This window comes from Leucoraja erinacea, chromosome 10 (genome assembly GCF_028641065.1).
Source record: "Leucoraja erinacea ecotype New England chromosome 10, Leri_hhj_1, whole genome shotgun sequence".
NCBI classification, from domain to species: domain Eukaryota; kingdom Metazoa; phylum Chordata; class Chondrichthyes; order Rajiformes; family Rajidae; genus Leucoraja; species Leucoraja erinaceus.
In genome coordinates, this window is record NC_073386.1 from 39,785,189 (window position 1) to 39,811,549 (window position 26,361).

A 26,361-nucleotide genomic window follows, 5' to 3' on the forward strand; every position below is an offset into this window, starting at 1 on the left:
AATAATCATAAATTGCGCAAATATTGAGCTGTCCTGGAGTGCTAGTGGTGGCTAATGTAAATTTTGTCTTTCAGAAATGGAATGTGAGATCTAGGATAGAATGGCCCTAGTAAATTAAAACGTTTAGTTTTATAAAGGGTAGTTTAGCAAGATGTGTTGAAACCTGATGGTAACCATTTTATTTGGTCCATAAGATAACATAGTATTAGTTGTATGTAATACATTGCCCCCCCATAATGTTTGGGACAAAGACCCATCATTTATTTATTTGCCTCTGTACTCCACAATTTGAGATTTATAATAGAAAAAAAAAAATCACATGTAGTTAAAGTGCACATTGTCAGATTTTATTAAAGGCCATTTTTATACATTTTGGTTTTACCGTGCAGAAATTGCAGCTGTGTTTATACATAGTACCCCCAATTTCAGGGCATCATAATGTTTGGGACACATGGCTTCACAGGCGTTTGTAATTGCTCAGGTGTGTTTAATTGCCTCCTTCATGCAGATAAAAGAGAGCTCTCAGCACCTAGTCTTTATTCCACTTTCCATCACCTTTGGAAACTTTTATTGCTCTTTATCAACATGAGGGCCAAAGTTGTGCCAATGAAACTCAAATAAGCCATTATGAGTGAGAAACAAAAATAAAACTCTTTGAGAGAAACCAGCCAAACCTTAGGCTTACCAAAATCAACTGTTTGGAACTTCATTAAGAAGAAAGAGAGCACTGGTGAGCTTACTAATCACAAAGGGACTGGCAGGTCGAGGAAGACCTCCACAGCTGATGACAGAAGATTTCTCTCGATAATAAACAAAAATCCCCAAACACCTGTCCGACAGATCAGAAACATTCTTCAGGAGTTAGGTGTGGATTTGTCAATGACCACTGTCCGCGGACGTCTTCATGAACAAAATACAGAGGCAACACTGCAAGATGCAAACCACTGGTTAGTTGCAAAAATAGGATGGCTAGGCTACAGTTTGCCAAAAAGTACTTAAAAGAGCAACCACTGTTCTGGGAAAAGGTCTTGCGGACAGATGAGACGGAGATTAACTTATATCAGAGTGATGGCAAGAGCAAAGTGTGGAGGAGAGAAGGAACTGCCCAAGATCCAATGCACACCATCTCATTTGTGAAACATGGTAGTGGGGGTGTTATAGCCTGGGCATGTATGACTGCTGAAGGTATTGGCTCCCTTATCTTCATAGATGAAACAACAGCTAATGGTAGTAGCATAATGAATTCTGAAGTGTATAGACACATCCTAGCTGCTCAAGTTCAAACAAATGCTTCAAAACTCATTGGCCGGTGGTTCATTCTACAGCAAGACAATGATCCCAAACATACTGTTAAAGTTTTTCAAAGCCAAAAAATGGTAAATTCTTGAGTGGCCAAGTATGTTTATGAGAATTTGTGGTGTTCCTTTAATGGCATTCTGAAGGTGATAACTGTCAAACCTGCTCGCTTAATTTAGCTTACTTTGTCACTCTGACATCAATTTTCTGATTGCATGGCCTTGTGGAACAGATTACCCTTCCCTGTTTGAAGTTTGCACCCTCTCTTTCTCTTGCAAATCTTCATTTGATAAGTTGGAAACTGGCATACGACTCATTGATCTCTACATTTTTGTTACAATTCATACATAAGCCAATGTGAACTATAGCAAAAAAAAATAATCACTCTTAACCAAGATCCTTACTGGTGCAATTTGCTTTGGTGTCAAGGAAGGGGAATATTGAGAAATACTGCTAAATTTTGCATTTTCTATATGCATTTATTCATTTTAATTGAAGTTGCGGAATTGAACATTTGTACAATAAGACATTTGAAGAGTGGGAACTGTAATTCTGTGATTCATGTTTTTGGATAAACTAAAAGGGAGGAGTAAAAAGTAAAATAAAAATCTGGTTTTGGTTTCTAATTTTGGGATACCAGAAGGAGAACTTAAATGACATTTTAAATGAGGTAGGTTCCTTTATTTATCATGGGAGTGGTTGATGCAATTGTCAAATTATTTTTTTTGGAACTGATACAATTTAAGGTGTTTTAGTAGGTCACTTAATGCATTGTCTTTTGCAGTTATAGCAGATTACATTTCCATCTTAAAGGTTTTTTCAAAATTATTTCCCATGCACCAAAAATTCCAGGTAGCACGCATGTTAAGTCATGTGTATTGAGGGAAAGATGACAAGAAAAATGTTTTTATCATGCTAAACTGAAACATTTAAATGACTCATGGTATGCCTCAACCACTTCATATTGACAATAGAGATTAAGGTAGAATAGTAAACACAGCTTGGCAAGCGATGAAGCATGCAGGAAGCTGTTTTTGGTTTGGGACTTTTGCATATAAATGGCTGTTTTTGTAATAATTTGTATGAAGTTTTGCTAACATGTTTTGATATTAAAGTTCCACTTAAACAATAAATGTTTAAGAACAGCTAATTTATTGTGTTAAAGAAGGTACTGCAGTAACTCAGCTGGTCAGGTGGCATCTCTGGAGAACATGGATAGGTGATGTTTCATTCATGACCCTTCAGGCTGATTGAAGTGGGAGGAGAAAGCTGGAAGAGAGATGGGACAGGGCAAAGCCTGGCAAGTCATGGATGGATGCAGGTGAGGCAGTGTGATTGGCAGATGGGTGGACAAAGGCCAGAGATGGGAAGATAAAAGACTATGAGTTAGGAGAAAATGCACAAATAGTGAAGCCAGAAGAAGGGATATAGGTAGTAGGTGATGGGGGCATGGGTAAGGGCTGTTATTGGTTAGTTACCTATAATTGGAGAATTCAATGTTCAGGTGAACATCTTCCAGGTGAGAGAAGTTCACATGCACCTCCTCTAATTTCATCTTCTGCATTTGGTGCTCCCGGTATGGTCTCCTTTACATCGGCGAGACCAAGAGTAGACTAGGCGCCCGTTTTGCCAAGCGATTGCGCTCAGTCTGCCAAGACCTGCTGAATCTCCTGATTGCCAACCTTATTAACTTCCCTTCCCATTTCGATATCATCCTCTCAGTCCTGGGCCTCCTCCACTGCCAGAGTGAGACTATATGCAAATTGGAGAAACAACACCTTATATTCTGCATGGGGAGCAGACAACCCAACAAAATTGTTCTGATCCAATTTATCGTGTTGTTGTTCCATAAAATATTTCTACTCATTTTTCAAATGTGAATAAATCCTTGATGAACTCCTAAGGTAAAACTCCTCCTCACCATAAACCTATGGCCTCTTGTTTCCAATACCTCTGCCATGGAAAGGCAGGGAAATAGTCCCTTGGAAATTTAAAAGGGAAATTTTCAACGTGTACATCCATGACCTCCCAGAGACCATCGCTGGAAAATATGGGTATGCTGATGATCTAGCCATCCTGATTAGGCACAAAGAGTGGAAGATAATCAAACGTTCCTTGAGTCAAGACATGGGGACTTTAGCAATATACCTACGATAGTGGCGTCTAAAGCTGAGCGAAGGAAAAACAGTGTCAACAGTATTCCATCTAAACAACAAGGAAGCTAAGCGAGAGCTAGCTGACTTTGTTAACAACAGGTCGCTTACATTTCATCAACACCTGGCTAGTCTCCGTGACAAGGTCATGGCACGTAGCGGCCTCATCCGACGCCTGGCAGAAACAAATTGGGGAGCCAGTCCATTAACTCTTCGCACCTCTGCCTTAGTTCTTGTATTCCCCAGCTGAATACTGCGTATCCTTATGGAGGAGAAGTAGACATACTAGCCAGGTAGACACGAGCCTGAACAGACCTTTGGAACCATCACTGGGTGCCTTCAACCTACTCCAGTCGAGCAGCTCCCAATACTTGCAGGCATTCCGCCTGCAGGGATCCGAAAGCAAGCAGCAACTCTGGCATTTCTCGTCGTGCCATGGACCCAGATCACCTCCTCCATCGGGCTATCAGCAGAGAGCAGAGGCCACCCCGACTGAAGTTCCGTCACCTCTTTGCTCTACATGGGAACCAACTCCTAGCATCCATCCAGCCAACTGAGACAAAAGCACACTGGATAGCCATCAAGTGGTCACAGGAGTGGAAGGCAATCTCATCTCCATTACACAGCTACATCTCTTCACCAGATAAAAGCTGTCCAGGGTCTGACCTCCCCTGAGGAGCATGGGTGAAGCTCAACAGACTTTGTACTGGAGTTGGACGTTTCAATGCTAGCATGTGGAGATGGGGACTCCGCCAGAGCCCAGCAGAGCAGAACCACAGCTAGCCAACCATGTCATCGCTGGGTGCCCGCTCGACCACCCACCAAATGGAGCTCAGGGCTTGGCAGACATTGACGCAGAGACAACAACCTGGCTGCTCAACACCCGGCTTGAGATCTAACTATTCCTTTGGTTTATGTTTCATTCGCAAGAAGAAAAAGTTGAAAGGTTGCTTTCGTTATGATTCTTTGTTAGGGACATTTCAAGGTGAAATTCAAAGTGAATTTATGTGTCATTTATCAGTGGAAAGATTTGATAATCGGGGTTAAACCAGAGATTACATTTGCAGTTCCTTGTCACGGATCCTAGATTGGTCACTAAATACACTGATTTAAGTTCAGTTCCTGGTTTGCTAAAATTACATTTTGTGGAGATGGAATCTTCCTTTGTCAGTCAGATACCTTATTAATTATTACCATCCATTCTCTCAGTTGCTTTGTCTGATCCCAAAGATGAAGCTTTCCACTCTCTGGCAGCTTGGATGTCCTCATTCATCAGTAAAAGTGCCCTCGCCCATGTTTCCTGTTTTCTGCAGTTCTGTTCTCGGTCCCCCTTCTCTTGGGGCAGTACAAAGACTTTCACCCCACCAGCCTCCTGCACATTCAATGTGATCCCACCACCAGTTGCATCTTCATGTACCTACACCTTTCCACAGAGATCACTTTGCAACACCTTGGTTCACTCATCTCTCCCCACTCAACTGTCTCCCTACTCAGATGCATTCTCTTGCAATTGCAGGAGATGCAACACCTGTCCCTACACCTCATTTCACTTCCATCCAGGGATTCCGACAACCCTTCCAGGCAAGACAGAGGTTCATTTGAGTCCCTTCCAATCTCATCTATTGCATTCAGTATTCCTGATTATGTCCTCTGCATCAGCAAGATCAAGCGTAGACAGGTTGACTTTCGGCAAAAACAGTCTGCCAAGACTCCCTGAATCTCCCAGCTGCGGTTTTAACTCCCTTTCCCATTCCCATTTCCATAGTGACCATTCTGTCTAGGGCCTCCTTCATTCCTGAGTGAGGCCACATGTAGTTTGGAAGAACAGCACTTTGTATTCTGCTTGAACAGCTTGCAACCCAATGGTGTGGATATTGAATTCTCCAAGTGGAAACAAAAACCTTTGACCACCCTTCCTTGTGCACACTTTCTCAAACTATCCCATCACTCTGTTCCTTGCTCCTGCTCCTCCGCTTATCTCCCATCCCCGAGTCCCCAATTTTCCTTTTTTAACCACTTCTTCCCACCTCCTCTCCCCCAATTCGCGATTCATTCCTCCTCTTCTGTCCATGCTGACACAGCCTTTTGTCTCAATCTCACCTCTAGTCTTTCCTCTAGTCTTTGCCACTTGCCCAACCCATCTGCCATTCACTCCCACCTCCAACGCACCAATATCCACCTATCATTTGCCACGTTTGTGCCTCCCTATATCTTTATTTTCCATCTTTCTACCCTCCAACCCCCCCTCCCCTTCCGCTCCATTCGGGTGGAAGAAGGGTCCAAAGCTGAAGTGTCGTCTGTCCATTTCCCAGCACAGATGCTGCCCGAGCTGCTGCGTTCCTCCAGCACTTTGTTTTTGCTCAACATATTAAAGAGCTCTTGCCTGAGGGTTTCTTGAGGAAGATAAACAAATGGCACCATTTAAGAGGAGCTAGAATTAATCTTGCAACTGAGGCAGTTTTTTTTTTTGCCACTTCCAGAACTGCCAAAACCAGAGGACCTGGCCATTAATTTGCTGTTTATGAGACTTCACTGCTCGTAAACCACCCTTTTTTTCAGTGAGTGACTGCACTTACCATATTAACTTTGTTATCAAGTGCTTTGGGACAGATTGAGAGTATGAACAGTGCTCTGTAACTGCGATTCTGCTTTATTATCCTATCCTCTTATTCATGTTTAAACTTTGTGGCAGGGGAAAGACACTTTCTTCAACATCAAATCCGTATCATCTTTGAGAATTAAGTTATTTATGCCTGTGTTCAATTAAATTAAACCTGTTGGATGCATTTGAAAAGGTATAATTTTGAACCACTACAATTTTATAAAAATGAAAGAGTTGTATTTTACTTCATTGTCGCTTTCACATTAGTGATATGTCAAAATTAATGTTTCAAAATGGTGTACAGCTGACACACATGTTTAAAATATTGTCCATTAATCTTTGATATTAAGATTTGGCCAAAGTCTAGAAAAGTTACAAGACCTGTTACCATGTATGTGATGGAGAATGATGCAATTATGAATAAGTAAAGGCCTAGATTGAGTGGATGTGGAAAGGATGTTTCCAGTAATGGGAGAGTCTAAAACCAGAGGTGATTGCCTCCGAATGAAAGGATCTTCCTTTAGAATAGAGATGAGGAGGAATTTATTTAGTCAGAGGGCGGGAAATCTGTGGAATTCAGTGCCACAGATGGCTGTGGAGGCCAAGTGTATTTTTAAAGTAGAGATTGATTAGTTCTTGATTCGGAAGAGGGTCAAAGGTTACGGGGAGAAGGCAGGAGAAAGGGGTTGAGGGGGGAAAAATAGATCAGCCATGATTGAATGGTGGAGTAAACTCGATGGGCTGAATAGCCTAATTTTGCTCCTGTGTCATGATCTTGAGGTCTAATGTTACATTGTCCGCTGTCCTGTATTAGACACTCCAGAGCAACTCCACTGGGTTCATTGGCTGCAGCATCCAAAACTATTGTTGCAATGAGCACAATTGCTTCCCATAATATTGTGGACATAACCCTATGTCAAAATTCTGTAACACCGATATCAAACAGCAATACTCCTTGACTGCTGTGATTTGAGAAGGCCCACCACTATTTGCTAACTGAAAATAAAGGCCACGTTTTGACAACAGTGTACTTATTCTAATAATTAACATTTTTTAATCTACTTTTCTTCCACACTGTCCCTCTCATCATATCCTTTCATATATCCCAACTTCCTTTCTGCCAGATTGCCTTCTTTGGACATTTTGCCAGTTTCTTTATTGCCTTTAGGTTTTTTAACGAGCTTTGAAAATATTCAGGGAAATTTTATGCTTTAGGCAATACCTGCTTGTAATTGATTTCAATTCTGTGTAAAATCTTTTCTTGGCACTGAATCTAAAAGTTTTAATTCCCAAAGTCTTGGACCTAATGTAACCTGTATTCCACAGTGCAAGGCTACCACCACACACTTAGTTTCTTAGGTATCGCACAGTGTGACATCTTCTGGGTTTTGCATCTTGAAAAATATTCCTTTAGAGAGCAATGAGAGGAAATTATATATCAGCTTTCTTTTTGCTGTTGCTAAATTAAGCAAATGCAGAATGTAACAAACTAACATGCCAATGGGTGTTGTGGGCAGGATAACACGTTCAGGCTGAGCAATGATTTGCAGCATGATTCATTTGTAGCAGTCGATTTCTAAAAGTAAATGTTTTTGAGCAATCTATATATTACTAAAAGTCTGATCTTGACCACTTCCCGTTGTTCTGTATATTGATTTTAGAAAAAAACGCTGCCACTTATGGCTGTGATTTTTGGCCATCTTACTCAGAGTCCCCCCCAATGCGCAGGACGAGGATTTTTCCCATCGATGAAAAATAAAAGTGTTATTAGTGTTTAAAAAATGTTGAGATTCTCTCTCCTGAAGGCCATGCCCCTTCTGGAGGGACTATAAAACCCGGAAGTGTTGAGTGCCTCAGTCAGTCTGGGGGAGCGAGAGGCTCTCAGTCAAGATGGGGGAGCGAGAGGCTCTCAGTCTGAGCTGTGAATAACACTGAACACATGTCTACTAAACTGAGTGTGGTTTTACTGACCTTGAGTACCCTTAATGTGGTTTGAAAATGAAAATGTGGTTGGCTTGAAAAAGCACAGCAAAATTGTTGGTGGTGGTTGCTTTGAAATATAGCACAGCAAAATGGTTGGTGGTGGTTGCTTTAAAATAAAGCACAGTGGTGGTGGTGGTTGCTTTGAAATAAAGCTCAGGAAATGGTTGGTGGTGGTTGCTTTGAAATGGCAAATGATTAAAAGCCTAAACTTGACAACTTCCTGTTTGCACTGTGTGTTTATTTTAGATATAACGCTACCACTTACGGTTGTGATTTTTGGCCATCTTACTCAGTCTCCCTCCGCTCATCAGGTGCAGAGGATTCTTCCCATCAATGAAAAATAAAAGTGTTTATTTGTGTTTAAAAAATGTTGAGAATCTCTCTCCTGTCAATCATGCCATGAAGGCCACGCCCTTTCCAGTACAAGGGGGGAGGTTTTATAAAACCCGGAAGTGTGGGTGTGGCTCAGTCTCTGCAAGGTGGGGGAGGGAGAGGTCACGACTCTGAGCTATGAATCAACTGAACACACTGAATATCTACTGTACTGTGAGTGTGGAGTTTATGTGGTGTTTTGTGTGGTTTTATGGTGGTTTCACCCTACTTGAAATGGTATGAAAGTGCATTTGAATGTGGTGGCCTTGCACCCTGCATGAAATGGTATGAAACTGCATTTGAATTTGGTGGCCTTGCACCCTGCTTGAAGTGGTACGAAACTGCACTTGAATTTGGTGGCCCTGCACCCTGCTTGAAGTGGTATGAAACTGCACTTGAATTTGGTTGTCTTGCACCCTGCTTGAAGTGGTATGAAACTGCACTTGAATTTGGTGGCCTTGCACCCTGCTTGAAATAGCATGAAACTGCACTTGAATTTGGTGGCCTTGCACCCTGTTTGAAATGGCATGAAACTGCACTTGAATTTGGTGGCCTTGCACCCTGCTTGGTGGCATGAAACTGCACATGAATTTGGTGGCCTTGCACCCTGCTTGAAGTGGTATGAAACTGCACTTGAGTTTGGTGGACTTGGACCCTGCTTGAAATGGAATTTCAAGGAATAGCCGTGTCAATTGCCAGCCCACCAGCCGTGAGTGAGCTGCCAGCACAACAGGCTTGAGTGACTGAGCTGCCAGCCCAAGAATCCATTTGGCCCACAATGTCCATACTAGCCATTTGGAAACCAGTCCCTTCAGCCCACAACACCCATACTAGCGCTCTAGAAAGCTTACCCCCACTGGCCACCAATATTGGAATTGGTGAAGAGGTGGACTATTTCGTTGGGGGACCAGCTCTCCCGTGTGAACATGGGACCCAACATGTCCCACTTAGTCCAGCATAAACTATTTTTCTCTCAGTGGGACATCGTGAGAAATTGTTATTGAATTTATTGGGATTATTTAACAGAACTTCTTCATGTTTTATTTCCAGATATTCATTGGGCCTGATCTCCACAAGGCAAGGACTACAACTCTGTGAGAAAGTGTCAGCATCATCATTCTGCAGGTATGAATTGGTAATGAGCTTTGGCATAGTCTAGGGTGGAGTAATTTAGAATGCCTTGCACCTAGTGATAAGATAGGCAAAGCCTGCACATTAACCGTTGGATTCAAAGTACTTTGTGATGTTCTGAATTCATGACGTTTTTTTTCCTCTGCTCATATTTGAATCGGTTCATATTCCCTTTTTGTTCATTAACGGCATGACATAAAATGATTTATATTATACATTGAGTGACTTGTATAATGTATATTATACAACAATCTTGTTTATTATACATTGTGTGACTCCCAGAAACCAGTTGCTGAATTAACATGGCCTAGAAACATCGTCCAAAGCTGTGACAATGGCCAGTCAATTGAATAGGGGGACACAACAATTTATTTGAGTGCTGAAGGTACCTTCAAACCCCACAGCACTATTTAACAGTGTCTAGTGCTCTCCATAATGTTTGGGACAAAGACCCATCATTTATTTATTTGCCTCTGTAGTCCACAATTTGAGATTTGTAATAGAAAAAAATCACATGTTTGTTAAAGTGCACATTGTCAGTTTTTAATTAAGGCCAATTTTATACATTTTGGTTTCACCATGTAGAAATTACAGCAGTGTTTATACATAGTTTCCCCCCCCCCCCCCCCCCCCCCCATTTCCGGGCACCATAATGTTTGCGACACAGCAAGGTCATGTAAATGAAAGTAGTCATGTTTAGTATTTTGTTGCATATCCTTTGCATGCAATGACTGCTCGAAGTCTGCGATTCATGGACATCACCAGTTGCTGGGTGTCTTCTCGGATGATGCTCTGCCAGGCCTGTATTGCAGCCATCTTTAGCTTATGCTTGTTTTGGGGGCTAGTCCCCTTCAGTTTCCTCTTCAGCGTATAAAAAGCATGCTCAATTGTGTTCAGATCGGGTGATTGACTTGGCCACTCAAGAATTGACCATTTGTTAGCTTTGAAAATCTCCTTTGTTGCTTTAACAGTATGTTTGGGATCATTGTCTTGCTGTAGACTGAACCGCTGACCAATGAGTTTTGAGCCATTTGTTTGAACTTCAGCAGATAGGATGTGTCTATGCACTTCAGAATTCATTATGCTACTACCATCAGCAATTGTATCATCAATGAAGATAAATGAGCCAGTACCTTCAGCAGCCATACATGCCCAAGCCATAACACCCCCACCACCGTGTTTCACAGATGAGGTGATATGCTTTGGATCTTGGGCAGTTCCTTCTCTCCTCCATACTTTGCTCTTGCCATCACTCTGATATAGGTTAATCTTCGTCTCATCGGTCCACAAGACCTTTTTCCAGAACTGTGGTCGCTCTTTTAGGTATTTCTTGGCAAACTAACCCGGCCATCCTATTTTTGTGGCTAACCAGTGGTTTGCATCTTGCAGTGTTGCCTCTGTATTTCTGTTCATGAAGTCTTCTGTGGACAGTGGTCATTGACAAATCCACACCTGACTCCTGAAGAATGTTTCTGACCTGACGGACTGGTGCTTGGGTTTTTTTCTTTATTATAGAGAGAATTCTTCTGTCATCAGCTGTGGAGATCTTCCTTGGCCTGCCAGTCCCTTTGCGATTAGTAAGCTCACCAGTGCTCTCTTTCTTAATGACATTCAAAACAGTTGATTTTGGTAAGCCTAAGGTTTGGCTAATGTCTCTAACAATTGTATTCTTGTTTCTCAGCCTCATAATGGCTTCTTTGTGTTTCATTGGCAAAACTTTGGTCCTCATATTGATAAACAGCAATAAAAGTTTCCAAGGTGATACAAAGACTGGAGGAAAGACTAGATGCTGAGAGCTCACTTATACCTGCATTAAGGAGGCAATTAAATACACCTGAGCAATTACAAATGCCTGTGAAGCCATGTGTCCCAAACATTATGGTGCCCTGAAATGGGGGGACTATGTATAAACACAGCTGTCATTTCTACATGATGAAACCAAAATGTATAAAAATTGCCTTTAATAAAATCTGACAATGTGCGCTTGAACCACATGTGAATTTTTAAAATTACAAATCTCAAATTGTGGAGTACAGAGGCAAATAAATAAATGATGGGTCTTTGTCCAAACATTATGGAGGGCACGAGGTAGTTGTTCTATTTTTATTGAATGAAAAAGGCTTCAAACAATTATGGGGAACAAGGAAATGGCAGATGAGTTGAACAGGCACTTTGGATCTGTCTTCACTAAGGAGGACAAAACAATCTTCCTGATTTAGTAGTGGCCAGAGGATCTGGGGTGAAAGAGGAACTGAAGGAAATCCACATTAGGCAGGAAATGGTGTTGGATGGACTGATGGGACTAAAGGCTGATATATCCCCAGGTCCTGATGGTCTGCACCCCAGGGTACTTGAGGAAGTGGCTCTAGAAATCGTGGATGCATTGGTGATCATTTTCCAATGTTCTATAGACTCAGGATCAGTTCCTGTGGATTGGAGGGTAGCTAATGTTATTCCACTTTTTAAGAAAGGCGAGAGAAAGAAAACAGGTAATTATTGACCAGTTAACCTGACATCGGTGGTGGGGAAGATGCTGGAGTCAATTATGAAAGATGAGATAGCCGAACATTTGGATAGCAGTAACAGGATCGGTCCGAGTCAGCATGGATTTATGAAGGGGAAATCATGCTTGACTAATCTTCTGGAATTTTTCGGAGATGTAGCCAGTGGATGTAGTGTACCTGGACTTTCAGAAAGCATTTGATTAGGTCCCACATAGGAGATTAGTGGGCAAAATTAGGGCACATGTTATTGGGGTGCTGACACGAGTGCTGACATGGATAGAGAAGTAGTTGGCAGACAGGAAACAAAGAGTAGGGATTAACGGGTCCCTTTCAGAATGGCAGGCAGTGACTAGTGGGGTACTGCAAGGCTCAGTGCTGGGACCACAGCTATTTTCAACATACATCAATGATTTGGATGAAGGGATTCAAAGTAACATTAGCAAATTTGCAGATGACACAAAGCTGGGTGGCAGTGTGAACTGTGAGGAGGATGCTATAAGAATGCAGGGTGACTTGGACAGGATGGGGGAGTGGGCAGGTGCATGGCAGATTAAGTTTAATGCAGATAAATGTGAGGCTATCCACTTTGGTAGCAAAAACAGGAAGGCTGATTACTATCTAAATGGCGTCAAGTTGGGAAAAGGGGAAGTACAACGTGATCTGGGTGTCCTTGTACATCAGTCTATGAACGTAAGCATGCAGGTACAGCAGGCAGTGAAGAGAGCAAATGGCATGTTGGCCTTTATAACACGAGTAGTCGAGTATAGGAACAAAGAGGTCCTTCTGCACTTGTACAGGGCCCCAGTGAGACCACACCTGGAGTATTGTGTGCAGTTTTGGTCCCCTAATTTGAGGAAGGACATTCTTGCTATTGAGGGAGTACAGCATACATTTACAAGGTTAATTCCCGGGATGGCGGGACTGTCATATGCTGAGAGAATGGAGCAGCTGTGCTTGTACATTCTGGAGTTTAGGATGAGAGGGGATCTCATTGAAACATATAAGATTGTTAAGGGCTTGGACATGCTAGTGGCATGAAACATGTTCCCGATGTTGGGGGAGACCAGAACCAGGGGCCACAGTTTAAGAGTAAGGAGTAAGCCATTTAGAACGGAGATGAGGAAACACATTTTCTCACAGGGAGTGGTGAGTGTGGAATTCTCTGCCTCAGAGGGCGGTGGCATCAGGTTCTCTGGATGCTTTCAAGAGAGAGCTAGATAGGGCTCTTAAACATAGTGGAGTCAGGAGATATGGGGAGAAGGCAGGAAAGGGGTACTGATTGGGGATGATCAGCCATGATCACATTGAATGGCGGTGCTGGCTCGAAGGGCCGAATGGCCTACTCCTGCACCTATTGTCTATTGTCAATTTGATCCATTGTTTTAATTTGACAAGTGATCAGTGCCTCACCTTGGTTGTAGTGTTGAGCTTAGACAGACTTATCCAAAAGCCATGGACGATTCATAATTGGAAGACAATAAATTTGACACATGACGGTCTGGAAGCTATGTCCCAATCTGAAACATTCTCTGTCCATTTCCTCCATGGATGCTGCCCAACCCACTGAGTTTGTCCAGCTTTGTTTTGTTGTTGCCATTGTATTGTTGGGAATGGGTTTCTACATTAGTACTTGATGATGAAAGTGCATGTAGCAGTTTAGCGCTTGTTTCTGAGATCTTGGTAGGTTTTGTTAGTTTTTCTTCCTGTCAGCAGCAAAAGTAAATTAGATTGTGTAAAATAAAAATCTGGACGAAGCCAAATTCCTATACAGTCATTCGCTGTTAAGCATAGATGTGGATTCAGATCATGAGCAGTGATGCAGCTCGATTTATGCAAAGCCATCAATATTGTTGCTCCCTTCCCCCAAGTTTTGTTTCCTTCTTGCTTTGTTTTATGACTGCTTCTAGTTTCTCTCATATCTTCTCTTGTTTATTTACCTTTAAAGCTACTACCTTTGCCAATCTCCAAGCAATTCCACCAATTTTGATGTCATCTGCAAATTTACTACATCCCATCTACATTTGTCATCACGTCATAGGATCAAATGACACTAAAGTGGGTGGTATTGTAGATAGTGAGGATGATCGTTAAAATTGCAGCAGGATCTTCTTCAGTTCGGCAGGTGGGCTGAGGAATGGTTGATGAAATTTAATGCAGAGAAATGTGAGGTGTCGTATTTTGGGAAATCAAACCATGGCAGGACCTGCACAGTGAATGGCAGCGCTCTGGGGAACGGTATAGTGCAGAAGGTTCAAGGAGTGCAGGTGCATAGTTCATTGAAAGTGGCATCACAGGTAGATAGGGTGGTCAAATAGGCTTTCAGCACATTTGGCCTTCATCAGTCAGAGTATCGAGTATAGAAGTTGGGAGGCCATGTTTCAGTTGTGTAAGACATTGGTGAGGCCGCATTTAGAGTATTGTGTTCAGTTTTGGTCACCATGTTATAGGAAAAATGTTGTCAAGCTGAAAAGGGTGCAGGGAAGATTTGCAAGGGTGTTGTCAGGGCTTGAGGGCCTGAGCTATAGGGAGAGGTTGAGCAGGCTAGGACTTTATTTCTTAAAAGCGCAGGGGAATGAGGGGTGATCTTATAGAGGTGGAAAAAAATTCTGAGAGGCATAGATCAGGTAAATGTATAGGCTTTTGCCCAGAGTCGGGTAATTGAAAACTATTTAAAGTGGGTGGGTGGGGGGTGGGGGGGGGGGTGGGGGGTTGGGGGGGGGGGATGGGGGGGGGGGTGGGGGTGTTTACACAAAGGGTGGTGGGGTGTTGGAATGAACTGTCAGAGGAGGTAGTTGAGGCAGGTACTATCACAACATTTAAGAGACATTTGGACAGGTACATAGATAGGACAGGTTTAGAGGGTTATGGGCCAAGTGGTACTTGTGTGGATGGGGCATGTTGGTTGGCATGGGCAAGTTGGGCCGAAGGGCCTATTTCCACGCTGTGTGACTATGACTCTAAGTCACCATGTGTCCTACTTTTCTGGATCAGCCTATGTTGAGGGAAGTTATCAAATGCCGTACAAAAATCCATGCAGATGGCATCTACCGACCTATCATCATTGACGCCTCCACAGAAAACTCCATAGACTTTCTAAGGCATGACCTGCTGCTGACCAAGCCAGGCTGACTCTCCCTTATTAGCCCTTTCTCTTGCAAATGTGCAGAAATCCCATCCAAAGAATCCTCCAAAGATTCTCTACCATTGACATGAGACTTGCCAGTCTTTAATTTCCTGGATTATCGCTGCTACCCTTCTTCAACAAAGGAACAATGTTGGATACTGTCCAGTCCTCCGGGATCTTACTAGTGGTTAGCGAAAATACAGAGAAATTGTCAAGGCCCCAGTGATCTCCTCTCTTGCCTCTCTCAATAACCGGAGAAAGATCCCATCAGGCTGTGGAGATTTATCCATTTAATAACCGTGATAATTAATAAGTAATAACCATGATGAATATGGGCAAAGAAAATGACAGTTAAAAACACAAATACAAATGGTTAAATCTAGGAAGCCAGGTGCACAGACGGCGCATACAGATACAAGATACAAGATAGATTTAATTGTCACGTGTGCCAGATGGCACAGTGAAATGAATTCCCATACAGCCATACAATAAAAATAAACAGGACTCAACACACTATAGAATTCAACACAAAATATCCCCACACAGCAGAACCAAAGTTTCCCACTGTGTGGGAAGGCACCAAAGTCAGTCTTCTCCCTCCACTGTTCCCCGTGGTCAGGGTCTCCCCAAGCCCTCCGCAGTTGCAGCTACGGGCGGCCCGATGACCAGGACCGCTCGCTGGGATGATACCAGTCCGACGTCGGGGCTGCGGGACGTCCTCAGCGGCGTGGACACCAGAGTCGGCCCCCTCCTACTGGAGTCGGCGGCTTCCAATAACTGAATTGTGGTCTTTCCTGCAGGAGGCGTCTCCCCACTATAATGATAAAGCTGCATATGGCCGAGAACCTGAAAACAGCAATTACTTTCATTGAGCAAGGACGTATCCTTTTGAAAAGTTCCCATGGAATGAAGAACAATGCAGTTTCATTTGCATCACAGTGACTAACATATTTTAAATATTTTTGATATTCTCCAACACAGGTCGTTCTGCTGTAACATGTGTTTCTATAACACAAATTGGATATAATGCCTTTGATGCATTAGGGAACACGATTTTCTTTATGCGAGCTGAATCGATTAAGGCACCGTGTCGCAGCGGTAGAGTTACTACCTCCCAGCACGAGAGACCCGGGTTCGATCCAGACTACGGGTTATTTTTGTATTGTGTTTGTACGTTCTCCCTGTGGCCACATAGGTTTTCTCCAGGTGCTTTGGTTTTCTCCCACACTCCAACGACGTACAAATTTGTGGGTTAATGGGCTTCGGTAAAATTGTGTACGGGTTGTTTGCTGGTCTCTGTGAGCAGAAGGGCCTGTTTCCGCACTTTATCTTTCAAGTTTAATGGATAGCCTGATTTTGTTCGGGAACTAGAGAATCACTTAAAAGTCACTTTGGAAATTTATAATCGGAAAAAAAAGCCCTTGGATTTAAACAGTATGGAGGGCTGGGGGGTAGTTAACCTGTTTCTATTCAAGCAAGGCATACCTTAGCAAGATTCTCTGCAGTAATCAGATCATTGTCTCGAGAATACAACTGCTGCTACCTTAACCATAGGAGGGCATAGACATTGACAAGCAATCACTTCTATTGAGAACCTTGTGTTACGATACTCTTAAACAATGTAACATATGGTCTTTAGTATCTTTAACTTGCAGTAACTAAAATAACATTGCTATTGAAAAGACCTTTAATTTTGAAAATCCTGCAGGAAAAATAGCTTGGTTATTGCAAATCTGAAACACTCTAGCCTTTAACCCCTATGCCCCTATTTTACACAATGGTCTTTATAATACAATTTTCTATAATACCTATCCCCATCCCACCTCTCCCCATCTTTATCAGTTAAAACATCTTCAACGTTTTCCAAACTTTGTCTCAAGCAAGAATTATTTTGTTCCCAACTATGTCTGCCTCTGCTCCTGTCCATTAATTTAAACTTGTTTCCATCCACCTAGCAGCTTTTTGTTCATCTTCTACACCAGTAAAATAGCCTCTCTCACCTGATCCAAGGAATTAACAGTCATCTTTTAACCCCTTGGGGCTTTATTTAACATGTGAAATCGGTCATAAGATCAAGGCATATTTGAGAATCTTGTATTTGGAAAGACAGGTGGGCAGAAGGAATGGAAACGAGCAGGAAATCTGAGGAAATATTCTCAGTGGCTGCATAGTATCACTAATGTAACATGATTATAACAAAAATGTAGATTGTGGAATAAAGAAAACGTTCATCCCAGGGAGCCTAGTTTTTCTTTACCCCAGAATAAAATATCAGTTTAAAAGTAATCAGAAAAAATAAAAAGTATTATCATGGGGGGGAGATACTTTCAGGAATAACTATTACTCTTATTTTAATCCTTCGCTTTAAAAGTTTGTATTGACAAGTTGACTGATTATTGAAGCTTCATCTCACAATTGTCCTATTACCCGGAAACCTTTGTGAATGTTTCATTTTGTATTAGTCAAAAAAAAATCGTTTGAACAGAAACTTGCATTCTAAGAGAGATATTTGTCTTATGGTGATAAAGTGCTGTGAAGTTTGGACAGCTGGATAAGATAATGTTTACACAGATCAGTGCTACTTGGTTGTACTGTATATTAAAAGGGAGATTGAATGAGGTCCATTAGCTTAATCCTTTGTTTTGTGCACAGCTGCTAGGCTTTTAAGATTTTCCTGAGTGGATGTGTATTTGTCACCCATTTTCTTACTTTCCATCTCTTATTTTCCCTCTCACTCTCTCGTGTTTCCAGCAAAACTGATGGACAGTGATGTAGTGTTGCTGGATTGGGCAAGGAGGTATAGTTTCGAAGCAGTTGCAAGAATCAATCAAGATGTTTGGGACTATGTTTTCATGTGGGAATCCTAAACTTGATAGTCATGGATGGAACTACTAAGGCCAAACAATTCAGCCTGACATTTTGTTCTCTCTAAGTTTATAGCTGAGGTTGCAAAATTAGTTGATCTTTCACGAACGGATAACAAATGGAATCAAGCAATGCACTTTAAACAATGTAATGTGATCATAATCGTCGTTGACTGAAATATTTGTACTGAAATAACACGTATCACATTTTGGGGCTTCAGTGTTAGACCACCCAGACGCAATGTAGGGTTATTGCATTCTCGACAGTTGCAGCCTGGTGTTAATATTCTGTGGTAACTAAAGACAGCTTTAAGAAAAATGATTATTGAGTATACATGAGCTTTGATGAAGAATTTCAAATATTGGAAGCCAAGTATTTCACATGGAGGTTGTACTGTTTCAATGTAATAGTTGTGTCCTTAAGAACCCTCATGTTGTAGAAAATTGTGTTACAAAGACAATTGTATCAATGGGAGAAACTAGTTTAAGAGCTAGAGAGTTTCAGATTTGCAATAACAATAACATTTCCTGCAGGATTTTCAAAACTAAAGGTCTTTACAAGAGCAATATGTTTATTTTGTTCCTGCAGGCTAAGGTTGTACATTGCATGGAGTATTTTTGCGCAAATGTCAATATAAACGATTGCTTGTCAATTTCAATGGCAGCCCACGATTCAAGTAAAGAAGCAACGTGTTCTTAAGAGATAATAGTGTATGATTACAAGGAGGATACTTGGAAATAGTTGTTTTCCCCTGTAGTGTTTAAATACAAAACAGCTTTTTTCCTGCACGACAATTTCAAAAGTAACTTTTGAGTGGTTCTTTACTTCTCAATTTATATTGTTTAATACCAATTCAGCATAATGCAGATAATGATCCCCAATTCATCATTCGTGTTATAGCCAATACGTGTTATGGAAATACGTATTACCGCCAAAATATCCATATATTGTTGCTGCCCTGTAAGGGTAATATTAATTTTAAAGACATTTATCGATTATGTTAAAATAATGTTAGTCATTTTGGGATATTTTGTGGAGAGGATTTGTTTCAAGAATTATTTTTAGTGTTTGTTCCACTCCATTCTTCAGAAGTTTGCTACACGTGATTTGGCTCCGTGACTTGTCTGTTACAGCAAGTCTGTGGTTTTTACGTGGAAACCTTGAAATGCCAGCTGCTGGGAAACTTGTGTCATTATATTATTCTTCCATGCTGAAAGCACCTTTTAAAATTTGCCTATGAAACCTGTGACATTTCAGACCTGTATCTAGAATGTGCAGCAAAAAGTGCCTCTGATGACTGAAATGTTCTCGTATGGAAAACGAAACTAATTAATGCCTTACAACCCAGTGGCATGATCATTGAATTCTCTAATTTTAGTTAACCAACCTACAAACACCCTCCCCTTCCACCTATATTCCTTCCTCTGGTTTCACATTTCACGTCTTGTGTACTCTTATCTCTCACATTTTGGCTTTACATCTCTGACCTTTGTCCAACCATCTGCAGATCAAACCTCCCTCACCTGTATCCACCTTTCACTTGCCATGCTTTATCCCACCTCCACCTCTCTTCCAGCTTTCTTCCCCCTCCTACAATCAGTCTGAAGAAAGATCCCGACCCAAAAGTCGCTCATCCATGTTCTCCAGGGATGCCGAGTTACCACTTTTTACCAGCACCTGCAGTTCCCTGTCAAATTCTTAAAACATTCTTCCATTTCCATAATGTGTCCACATACCTTTTGTTCTTGTCTAGTTTATCTGCTGCTGAAATGACCACTGTGCTTCTTTTACGTTGAGTCCTGGCTGCCTATTAGAAACATAGAAACATAGAAAATAGATGCAGGAGTAGGCCATTCGGCCCTTCGAGCCTGCACCGCCATTCAATATGATCATGGCTGATCATCCAACTCTGTATCCTGTTCCTGCCTTCTCTCCATACCCCCTGAACCCTTTAGCCACAAGGGCCACATCTAACTCCCTCTTAAATATAGCCAATTAACTGGCCTCAACTACCTTCTGCGGCAGAGAATTCCAGAGATTCACCACTCTCTGTGTGAAAAAAGTTTTCCTCATCTCGGTCCTAAAAGATTTCCCCCTTATCCTTAAACTATGACCCCTTGATCTGGATTATTATTCTCTATTTAACTTCATAATTTTCCTCCTGGTGTTCATCCAAATTTATACTGCATGTCTCTTAAACTCTATCCATCACTCTTAATTGTTAAAGTTTTGGTGTTTACCATTGTGCGTTAAAAAAACATATTATTTTTGCTTCTACTCTTCTTCAGTTCTGTAGCCCGTGGACTGTACTCTGTTCCTCTAACTATTTTGTCTGAAATCCTTTGTTCTTTTTGCATGGGTATTGTGTTTTCAGACATACTCCCTGGAACTTTATGCTTAAATCAATCTTTGTATCTCTCCATCTCGCCATGCTCATTAAAAAACATGTGTATATTTCTACCACCAGCCTGTTACTTGATGCTAGTCTTTTTTTCCTGATGCCACCTCTTGAAGTAACTTAGGTTTTTATTTCTATAAAGGGCATTACAGATGGCAACAGAAGCAGCAGATTCTAGATTTTAGTAATGATCACAGATAACAATTTAATATCACTGAAGCACAAGTACCAGAGTTTAAAAATGAAACGAACCTTCATGTAACATGAAGAAATGTGTTTGGATAATGAACTGGCCTCTCTGGTGTTCCCGAATGACTTGGGCTTCATTGTTGTTTTTGAGATATCTTTGAATATAAAATAGGTTATGAAGACTTATATGTTATTATTAAACCATCAGGAGCAGCATTTCAGGTGAAGAGTTGATATTACAAATGTCTTCATAATCGTATGAATTATTTTGAAAGTTAAAGTAGCCATGTAGTAAAATATGAATTGGTATTTTACTCGCAGGAAGGACCACAGCCAACATGCCAGGTAAATAATTGGGTGATCTGTACCAACGTTTGAACCACCGGTGTTGCTTGAAACACTTGTATGAATTCCTGCTCCTCTCCAAAAAAAAAGTGTGGTTTCCCCAGTTATCACCTTAAACTTCTTTCATGTGAAAGACAATGTGTCCAGCAGTACAACATTCAACCAGCGCTGTGCTGATAACAAAGTTTATATATCTCTAACATTGGGCAAAGAGAACATGGGATTTGTAAACCATTTTTCCTTAATCTTCCTCATTGCAAGCCTATGCCACTTCCGTGTGGAGTCTGGAAAAGTTCAATTCTTGAGATAATTTTTGCTTTAATATTCACTTAATATGATACTTGTGGCACAGCCGTAGTGAAAAATTGAAACAAGTAATGTGTTTTAACATTATTTTATTTTCTGCCTATTTGTCTGACTTGTTTGATTTTGTAATTTATAAAGATTACAAAAGTATGAGTCATTATTTCCACTGGGAATTAGTTTCAACATTTTTAAAAGAGTAATTGCCTTGGAGAGAAGTGATTAAGTTGTTTTACAGTTTGCATTGTAGATTGTGTAGTTATCTCTTTTCAAACTGAACATGACCTATTTCTCCAGTTACATCATGTCAATGCTGAAGATGCATTCTTATCATTGGGAAAATTCTTACTTCTGTCCTTGTACTCCCATTTTAAATTTAATAGTCTGATTCGTGTTCCCTTCTTTGCTAAAATTATTACTATGCCCCTTTTGGATAATTTTTTTTTGTGTTTTTTATCGTAACCTTGTTTGTTTTTACTTTGTTTATACATACCGTACATAAATTGCTCTTTCCTCCTTTAATTTGCAGCTGAACTTTTGTGTTCCCTTTCCCTTTATCCGAAATGTGATAAATTCCTTGGGATATGAAGTATGTTGAGTTGCATTGTTGCCAGGTTCTGTAGTTGACCTGGAAGCTTACTGGTACTTCAAAGCAAAGTCTAAATTATTTTTTCATTCATCTTTGGATGCCTATTTTGTTTGTGTCTTTAAAAATACCTTCCTAATTGTCTGACGATAGACAAAAAATGCTGGAGTAACTCAGCGGGGCAGGCAGCATCTCTGGAGAGAAGGAATGGGTGACGTTTTGGGTCGAAACCCGTCTTCAGACTACTGATTGAGACTGAGAACTTGCTATATAGATAGTTCTAACTACTGCGTTGCTTGTCCACTCAACACATTAGCACGCCAATGTGAATAGAGCATCCTCATTGTGGAAAAAAAGTAAACATGGTTCACATTTCCATGGCAAGAGTGGAAATGGGAGGTGAATTAGGTTTAGTTTATTATTGCCACGTGTACCTAGGTACAGTGAAAAGCTTTTTTGTTGCGTGCTATTCAGTCAGCGAAAAGACTACGCATGATTACAGTCAAGCCGTCCACAGTGTACAGATAGAGGATAAAGAGAGTAACAATTAGTGCAAGATAAAATCCAATAAAGCCTGTTTAATTTGATTTTAAGGATTTCAATGAGGCAGATGGGAGATGAGAACCACTCTCTAGTTGTGATAGGATGATTCAGGAAGTTCAAGGAGGTATTTGGTGTGGTAACCAAAAGTTTGACAGTGGACGTGTAGTTTAAAAAGAATAGAGGGAAGTGAAGATTAGAGGGAAGTTAATGATTATGCCCAGAAGGGCATAATCAGTGCTTGGCACATTTTTAAATTAAAGTGATGAGTATCAAGAAAGTGACCAGTTGCAATTCTTTCTTTGCAGTTTGATTTCTTTCACAGATCCAGTATTTAATTTGCAAAATGATTTCAATTCTTTTTTCAGTTTTATTTACATTTTTCTATTTAAAATTAGAAATGAAAAGGGGCAATGATCTTCTGAGTTTTTAATGTAAGATTATTGAGAAACTGGTTCAGATCTTTAAGGGAATCCATTGGTTAATATTGCCTTTTACTGTGCATCTTGTTCCATGAGCAGATGAATTTGTTGGGAAGTTTGTTTATTTCGAGAGGGTTAACATACAAAAACAGGGATGTCATGCTGAGGCTTTATAAAGCACTGGTCGGACCCCATTTGGAGTATTGCGAGCAGGTTTTGGGCCCCATCTCTGAGGAAGAATATGCTGGCATAGGAGAAGCTCCCGAGGAGGTTTACGAGAATGATCCCAGGAATGATTGGGTTAACATACGATGAGCATTTGAAGCCACTGTACCTGTACTTGCTGGAGTTTAGAAAGATGAGGGGGATCTAATTGAAACTTATTGAATAATGAAAGGCCTGGATGGAGTGAATGTGGAGAGGATGTTTCCACTCGTGGGAGAGTCTAGGACCAGAGGTCATAGCCACAGAATGAAAGGAGGTATCTTTAGAAAGGAGATGAGGAAGAATTTCTTTAGTCAGAGTGTGGTGAATCTGTGCAATTAATTGCCACAAACGGCTGAGGAGGCCGTCAATTAATATTTCTATGGCAGAGATTGACAGATTCTTGATTAGTAATGGGCCTGTGCCACTTAGGTGATTTTTCAGCAGACTGCCGCGACTGCCAAGTTGCCGGCAGTCGCCTGAAAAACCGGCAACTGGAACGGCGACTGTCAGAGTGGAACGCGCGTGCACACACACACACACACACACACACACACCACCTCCACCCCCCTTCCTTCACCAGACCATTATGCAGGCGGAGGACAGGGCAAGTGGGGGGGAGAGCGTTGTCTAAAAGATTCACACAGTGCAAAGGTGAAACTGATACACACTGCGATGAACAGGTTGGCGCTGTCATAAGATGGATATAAAGCACAGTGTATGGCAAGTCCTTTAAAAGAGGGGAGGGGAGAAGGAGTGGAAACAACTTTTAAGAAGCCAGAGATACACGGCTCTGAAGCACTGCAGACATTTAACATTACCAGCGCGATCATAAGATGGATAAAGCCTTGGTTGGCAAGTCTGAAAAGAGGGGACTGGAGAAGGGAGTGGAAACAACTTTTTCCCCCCAGATACACGGCTCTGAAGCCGGCAGACATTTAACATTACCAGTCGATTATCCTTGGTTCTGAAAACTACTGCTTACCTTTTTTTCCCTCCAATGAGCCAACGAAATTCAGCATGGGCTACAGTCTACGAGAACATCCGAGAACCTGCGTATGCCTGGCAACTCATTAGGACCTCCTGGCTACCCACCTACGGCTCGAGAATTCTCGCTACTCTCCATGGCGGCTTCATTCCAGTCGCGCTAATTTTTCAACATGTTGAAAAATTCACGGCGACCATAATGAGGCCGTGACTAGTTTCCAGAATGCGGGAACTCATCACGACCATGAGGGCAACTCCACAGCAACCACCCGCGAACATGTGGTGACCACGTGGCAACTGCATAGTCTCCTGCAGTCACCTAAAAAGTTGCGTAAATGGGACAGGCCCATTAGGGTGTCAGAGGTTATAGGGAGAAGGCATGAGAATGGGGTTGATAGGGAAAGGTAGATCAGCCATGATTGAATGGCGATTTGATGGGTCGAATGGCCGAATTTTGAACTTATGAAATAACATCTCGTATGAATAGAGCAATGTGCCTATTCAAAGAGTCACTAACTGCTCGAACAGCATTCAATTTGTGATCATCGTGAAAATGTGTACTTGCATTTCTAGTGCATACTTTTTCATTTCTGGCAGTGTGCAATTATTAAGGAACATCTCAGTTCTGTATAGTTTCGGATCCTGCATTTATTAATTAATGACAGTACCGCTGCCTTTCAAAAATACCTGTCCACAACATTGGTAAGTGCTGGTCTCTGCTCTGAAAAGAATGGAGAGTAGCAATCCCAGAGCAGAGATGAAAAGAAGCTTGAACCAGATATAACTGCCAGAAGTAATTGGCCCTGCAGCTGGGAGTAGTGCTTGAAAAAATTCCATGACTGTGCACCATTTGTTAAGGTTATTGTTCTGACTCTTTTGAATGTCGGTTTGCAAATGCAGCCTAGAAATGAAGACTGCTGCAGTACTTGTGCACCTTATAGTCCAAACTGAACACACAGACGCCTGTCCAGCAATGATAGGTATTTCACCAGAGGTGCTTCGATGCGCCTCACTGCCGAAGCCCCACTCAGCAGCTTTCACAGCTCTTGTGCACACCAAGTCACAACGCTTACACCATGGAGCATTGATATCTATGTCCCTGCTTGCAGGATAAGGCAAAGGAGGGGTTTGATTCCAAACTCAAAGGATCAACGGGTTGGAGAAGCAGGCCTTTTTACTTGTGGATATTGTCATAAAAAAGGAGATGTTTCTCCAACTTCTCATGCTACCAACTACTTTACTGTCTCAACTATCGCAAGTGCGAATGTTTATTGAATAGAATTTAAGAGTAACCGCTTATAACCAGGACACAGAGTCAAATGAATTGGATAGTTAGGGCAACATACTTGTTTTTTTGTTGGACACACATTATGACACTGTTTTCGCAGTCGAGTTATTCTCCTTCGCAATTATCTCATGCCAAAGCTTTTCCCACTCGTCTTCACACTATCTTGAGACCTTTACTGGGACAGGGTCTCTCTCATTTGGAGCTCTCCCCCCCCCCCCCCCCCCCATTCAGTGGTTCAGGTGTTCTCTACAATCTTGGTTGAGTTTGGAGGACTGGAGAAGACTGACCAAGAGGCATGGTGATTTACTTCCCAGCATTATGGCGTCGGAAAATGGATGGTTGGAATATCTGCTGGCCAGTGACTGCTGAAGTATTGACTGATATGCACAATCTGAAATGAAGGAAGCACAGGCACTTGTGGTTTGGTCTGAACCTTGCTGCTTGGGTTTGAATGCTTGCCCTTTTTAACATTATTTTCAAGTTGAATATTCTGGTTGGAGTCTCAATGCATCCAATTTCAGGAAATTGCATCAGTGACTCATATTGCACTGCAGTTCCAGATTTTTAAATATAATTATGTAAAACCCTGCAGGGCAGTTACTATTTATTTAGCTTCTTCTTGTAGTGTAAACTCACAATGAGTACTGAAAGAGGAATTGTGCAGTTGTTAATGTTGTGTAGAAAATCTTGCATATTTGTTTAATTTAGGAGATGTATGTTCTCCTGCCACTTATTGTTAATTCTTTCTTGCTCTTACAAGGCACTTGTGTGTCATTATGTTTTCTTGTCACATGTTTTTCCATGCTATAGGGTTTAGGGTAGACACAAAATGCTGGAGATACTCAGCAGGTCAGGCAGCAGGTCTGGAGGAAATAACTGTCAATTCATTTTCTTATTCATTTCTCCAGAGATACTGCCTGACCCACTGAGTTGCTCCAGTATTTTGTGTCTATCTTTGGTCTATCTTTCATAGCAAAAAGTCCGCACGACCAGAAAAACTTTTTGTATTTCGGTCTGTGGAGTAGGATTGTGGAACAGTTTGAATGTGGAGTCAAAATGACATACAAAA

The 26,361-nt window shown here is 41.5% G+C and overlaps 1 protein-coding gene across 1 annotated transcript in view; it reads left to right on the plus strand.

Moving 5' to 3' along the window:
* Positions 1-26,361, plus strand: part of imp3 (IMP U3 small nucleolar ribonucleoprotein 3) — a 139,487-nt gene that overhangs the window by 43,264 nt on the left and 69,862 nt on the right. The window contains exons 3-4 of the mRNA XM_055642001.1: positions 9,457-9,531; positions 15,966-16,045. Of these exons, the coding sequence (XP_055497976.1) occupies positions 9,457-9,531; positions 15,966-16,045 (155 nt within the window). The remainder of the gene's footprint in view (positions 1-9,456; positions 9,532-15,965; positions 16,046-26,361) is intronic.